Below are 6,000 nucleotides of genomic sequence, written 5' to 3' on the forward strand. Positions count from 1 at the left end.
ATAAACTCTTTGTTGTTTAGGTTCTCCTTAACTGGTCTACATATTTCAGTATCTCAAGTCCTGAAGCAAATAATTATATAGGTTGTAAATAAAGAGTATGCTTAACCCGACATATATTATGTCACTATATCATTAAAATATCAGAGAAGCATTATTACAAAGTGTTTAGTTATTATAACTTAATATTTCCATTTATATGTAGTAATTAGCCTGTCTTATTAGCATGTGCACTATGATTGTTCTCATTAAGGCACTCATGTTTCAAACCCCGCCTCCTTTGCACTCACACCCTCTCATTGGTTGACCTAGTAGGGTTGGCATGGAAACACAGAATGAAGCATGCTAAATTAGGTTCTTCTAAAGAGGCACGTCGTCGTCTCTCCAGAAGAAGAGGCAGACACAAACACGTACCGACCATAGAAAGCAAGGCTGGCCTCAGAGCATTATGGGTGCTGTAATTTGTTTAACATATTCAGGGCAAGGGGGCTGGCTCTTAAAGACACACAAACAACCAATAAACAGAGGCTGTTGTCAAAGTCACTTATCAGCATGAAAGCCACATTTCTAGAGAAAATCATGTGAGAGGAAGTTGACAGAAGGCAGCATTCCCTTCAAATGTCTGTTTCCTCTTGAAACTTCCAGGAACCATTCTCACACAGGCAGTCTCCTGCAGTGGAGAGCTTAAGTTGATCACACAGTGAAGTACCTCATAACAAGCCTGATCTAAAATAAATTTGAATCAGTTTTTTAAACATTTTCATCTCAACTGCAGGTGTTACAGAGCAGTTGTTTCAGAGCCTCAGGCGGTAACAGTGCTGTTCACAGGGAGATGTGTTTATTCTCCAATGTTGGTATCAGCACCTGATGTGCTGAAATCCTCGTGTTTTTCCAGGGCAGAAGAAGGTCCTCTTTTCTCAGCTTGCAGCCTCTGGCTTCTCAAACTTAACAAAAGTCTTTTTGTGTCACATCTGCAAAGCTTTTTATTTAGATAACCCTATGTCCTTAAGTCTTTATTTCTAACACCAGACTTCTTTTAACTTCACCCCATGACTCTGATCAGCGTGCCATCTCTAACCTGTGGTTTTAAACTCACCACTGCACATACTCTGGTTGCTTTTCATCATTTTTTCTCTGCCTTTGTGCAACATTGTGCACAGCTGTTATAGCCAGCTTTGATTCTCTTTAACTATGTCAAACTGCTACTATACTTCAAATCAAATGATGCATGATTACTCAGCACGTCCATTGGATGCATTTCACACTAAGAATAGCAATGACACACATTCCCAACTCTTTTCCTGATAATATGGCATGCATGTTAAGCGTTCTCCCTGGTAGCTGATTGGCTGGGCCCTGCTGACATTCATGTGCTCACTATTCAGGTCACTGAGCTTGGAGTGGGTGATGTTAGAATCAGGCTCCTATGAGGGCACTAGTCTGAGCACAGATTTTAGTCAGATGCTGAGGATCTGTTAGTAAAAATATAAAGGGTTTGTTTTCTCTCTCAACTTTTCTTCTTATTATAGAGTTACATAATTTTCTTCCACACAAGATTTACAGGAAAGATGATGTAGTCCTACTTAATGCAGAGCCAGTTAAATGCTTTTTCTATCTGCTCACTTTTCTTATCCGTCTGCCTCCATATAGAAAAGAGTGTAATTCATGACTTAAACAGGTCTTGTCTTGCTAAGCACTGATAATGTTTTATTGATTAAATAGGAAACAGAACAACATAGATGAGACTATTCACACAGATATTGTTCTCATCTGAGCATAAGTAGGATAAGGATGTGTCAGTGTTCGAGCTGGAGATCTCACACGTCCACAGTGCCATTCATAATGGCTGCTGTCCATTTCAGGGGAAGGCGTTACTTCCATTCCTCCGTCAGTCTGTCCAAAAGTTCACAGTGAGATCTCATCATGTTACATATGAGCAGGCAGACAAAACAGGCGCTGTACAGTTCAACAACTTGTGCAAAATATAATGGCACGTTTTCTGCTACATACATCCAGAGATAGATGTGGAATGTAAATTTGGTTGTTTTGCATTTAATTTATAGAGCTCCCGTGGTTCTTCTTCTTCTTCTTCTTCTTCTTCTTCTTCTTCTTCTTCTGACATAAATAAAATGTAAAGGGATTTGATATTATCAAAGAGACTTCCAGGAAAGAATAACAAAAAAGATTTGACATTTCCTACAAAAAGTAGAAGTAACAAAAGTTAAAAGTACTGTAGAAAAGACTGGACAAATTTTGAGAGTCTGTAGGAAAAGCACCCTTCAAAAGGCACTCTCCCATGTTGTGTGTATGTGACTGTGTTCCCAGTAGACCTTTTCACTTGCTTTTCCTTTTTACCAATGCTGCTGCTGTGTGTTCAGGTGTGACCCCGAAACCTTTCCTGAGTTCATGTCCAGTTTGCTCAGCACCACAGAGCCGGGCTTTCTGCTTTGGCTCCCTGTGGAGATGTTTTGTGCTTGAGTGCTGTCAGGGTCCTTGACTCTGTTTCTGTTGCTTGTTGTGTCATGAAGCCAAGAGATGACAGAGAGACGAGCCAAGAAGTACAGAATAGAAATATGAGTTTAAAAAGAGTGGCTGCGTAGATGCATTGGAAAAAAAGTTGCAGTCAAAGCCATAATCAGTATCCTTGATGGTTCAGTCCGTTGTTTTATTTTCTCATCTGGGCGCTGCCACCCGAAGCTGCAGGTTTAGTTCCAGCCCTGCGAACAGGGACCTTTGACACAGGTATCTTCGTGCGTTGTGGTTCTTTAGCTTGAGGGATCTGCGAGGCACCATGCTTCACAGGGATCCTTGAGTCACGCGGTAAACTGGTGAGGACTTTCTGCTGCTGACTCTCCTCCTGGCTGTGTTTTGAGGTGGGCACGTTGACCTCAACATCTCTGATTTTATCTCTGCTTCCTGCATCATGTGAGTAGAAATTCGGCCTCTCCTCCTCCAGCACAGGAGTAGGTGGGTCCCTGCTTGCCTCATCATCCGTATGTTGACTATCCCGGACAGGTATCCTTCCTGCTCTGCCCCCCCCAACCACAGGTATTTTGCTAAGTCCGGACGGCTTCGCTTGTGGGATCTTCCTCTCCCTTGGTAGGTCCGCTCGAGACTCATTATGCTGCTCTGCTGGTTTGTCTGGCGCCGTCTGAGCACTCAGGGTTTCTGTGCTACTTGGACTAGACAGCTTTCCATCCACTGATGCCTGCGCACTTCCTCTTGTCTTAGCAGACGCTAAGGCCTCACTCTGCCAGGATGAAGGTGGAGAAGAGAGAGAAGAAGAAGAGACAGGGCATGGGGAAGGGGAGGGTGCAGAGGGGACTTTAGATTGAGAAAGTTGAATCTGAGCTGGCGCGTCTTTGGATACAAAGCCTTGGATTGGAGCTGGAGCATCTTTAGATACAGAGATTGGAACAGAAGCAGGAGCAGGAAGGTCTCTCACCACAGAAACTGGGATCTGAGCATGAGCTTTAACAGGAGCATCTTTAGAGACAGAGATTGGAACACAAGCAGGGGCAGGAATGTCTCTCATCACAGAAACTGGGATCTGAGTATGAGCTTGAACGGGAGCATCTTTAGATACAGAGATTGGAGCAGAAGCAGGGGCAGGAAGGTCTCTCATCACAGAAACTGGGATCTGAGCAGGAGCTTTAACAGGAGCATCTTTAGATACAGATACTGGGATTTGAGCTTGGGCAGAAGGGACTTTGGATTGAGTAATTTGAGCAGTGACAGGAACAGGAAGCTCTTTAGATACAGAAACTGGGATCGGAGCAATTGGGGGAGGGTCTCTAGCTTGAGAAACGTGCATTGGAGCAGGAGCAGGCAGATCTTTAGAACCAATTACTTGCACAGGAACATAAGGACCTTTAGATTGAGCGAGTGGGGTCTGGCCCAAAGCAGGGGGAGAAACACCAGGATGAGCGACAGGGGCTGGAGTTGTTGTGGGAGCAGGTGGCACCTTTTCTAAGTAGACTGGTGTAGGAGGAGGTTTGTATGCAGGAGGGACTTTGTCAGAAGAAGTTGAAGAAAGCGACATGGAGGCAGGGCTTGGTTGGGTCTTAGTCGTGCAGGTAAAGGTAGAGGGAAGATCTGGAACAGCTGCAAGGGAAGGAGTCATCCTGTTTATTTCCATTGGGCTTGACATGAGTTGGGGCTTGGAAAGTGCAGAAAACACCGTGCTTGAGGTTGCAGTTGATGTGGGAACCGATGTTGTCTTGGTGGGAAAAACAGGTGCAGGAGAGGATGGTTTGGCTGTAACAGTACCGGCCAGTGACTCTGCTGCCGGTGCTTTAGATTCTACTGCGAATGTACTGAGGAAAGGTTTGTAGGAAGTGGATGCGTGCAGGGCTGAACTTCCAGATGAATCTGTTCTGATAGGTGGATGTTGGATAATAGTAACAGGAGTTGGAGGGCTGTGGGTTACTGGAGGTTTGACTGGGGCCGGGGTAGCTACAGGGCTAGGTTTACTTACTGATGAGGTTACTTGAGGTGGCGGAGCAGTCTCAGGAGCCAGTTTGCTAATGGTAGAGGTAAGAGTTGGGCTAAATGAGGAAGCCTTGACTACAGTAGCTGGGGTGTTTGGAGGAGCTGTGGTTGTAGTAGAGGTGGTGCTCAATGTGGATTTAGCTGTCACTGAAGGGGAAGACATTTTTGGAACTGAGAAGCTTGTTAGCGTTACAGGGGTAGTGCTGGTGGAGACTGGAGCAGAGTCCGAGCTCAGTTTGACTGAGTGAGTGGTCAAAGTGGAGGATTTGGTCAGCGTTGTGATGATGGAGCTCGGCTTGGCAATGGGAGAAGAAGTTGACGATGTCTTCGTCAGAGGGGTTGAGGATTGGGTCGAGGCTACAGGAGAGGGTTTTGCTTTGTCGGTAGTGCTAACAGAGGTAGAAGTCAGCGGGGAGGAGATGAAGGGTTTGGAGAAGAGATATGTGGATGATGATGTGACTTCAGTCACCTCAGCACTTATGGCACTGCTGGCTTTCCCCCACTCTGCCTCCACATCAGCCAAGATATCACCCCCCGAGATTGAGTCAAAGGTCAGGAGAGAGGAGATATCTGCCAATAAGGAACTCAGGCTGCTATCACCCGGCTCCATAGGGGGTTCAGAGTCGGGTAAAGGCGGCACATGCTCATGAGTACTACTCACATTGCTTGGTGTCGCCTGGGGAGATACGTCTGACGGGCTCGTGGCTGCACTGTCCTGTGTTGTTACACCCCTGATGGGCTCAGTAACTGGGCTGCCCAGAGAGCGTGGCTGGGATTTGGGGGTCAGGGTGAGGTCTTCTTTGATGATTTCCACACTGTTGGCACGGGAGGACATGAGAAGTGGGCTCGGAGGAGATTCCTCCTTGTCCTCTTTATCCTTTGACAGAAACTTAACATTGCCAAAGAGACCCTTCAGCCCTCTACGTTGCCGACCCATCGGCTGGGACACGGTGTGGGCTCTGTGGTCCCCCACACCTCTCCGCCCGCCCCTCAGTAAGGACAGGAAGCTGAGGGACCTGGCAGAGCTGGCTGAAGAAATGGAGGTGCGAGCAGGAGCGGCAGCCAGAACGCCATCTTCGTTGAGCGGCTCCTCCTCTGCCTGCTCCCTCTCTCCTTGACTCACCTCATGTCTCTTCTCCTTGTCGGATTCCTGCTCTGAATCTGGTGTAGCCGTCTCTGATAATCCATCCAGGGATTTGCCCGTTTTAACAGGTGACTTGTTGTTCCCATCCCCTTTGTTCCGGATAGAAAAGATGTTACCTGGCTTACGTTTGCCAAACAGCTTGAATCCTTTTCTGATTTTTCCACTCGACTGGGTCTCACAAGGCGGGGGGTCCGTGCCCTCCGTTTGTACATCCATCTTCTCCCCCTTCCTATGTAACCTCCTATCACTTGCAGTAATTAATCCAAATTCAGCAGTGGCGTGAGCATTGAAATCCAGACCTTATCTATATCTCCGTCTGAATCCTCGCTCTACCTCTGATTCTCTCCGTGTGTTTCTTTATCGGCTGC

The 6,000-nt window shown here is 46.5% G+C and overlaps 1 protein-coding gene across 1 annotated transcript; it reads right to left on the reverse strand.

Moving 5' to 3' along the window:
* Window positions 1-1,687: 1,687 nt before the first annotated feature.
* si:ch211-244c8.4 (APC membrane recruitment protein 2) lies at window positions 1,688-6,000 on the reverse strand. Its single transcript, XM_034683337.1, has one exon. It carries the CDS (start codon window positions 5,846-5,848, stop codon window positions 2,663-2,665), a length of 3,186 nt encoding a protein of 1,061 aa, XP_034539228.1. The 5' UTR covers window positions 5,849-6,000; the 3' UTR covers window positions 1,688-2,662.

This window comes from Notolabrus celidotus, chromosome 5, assembly GCF_009762535.1.
Source record: "Notolabrus celidotus isolate fNotCel1 chromosome 5, fNotCel1.pri, whole genome shotgun sequence".
Lineage (NCBI taxonomy): Eukaryota > Metazoa > Chordata > Actinopteri > Labriformes > Labridae > Notolabrus > Notolabrus celidotus.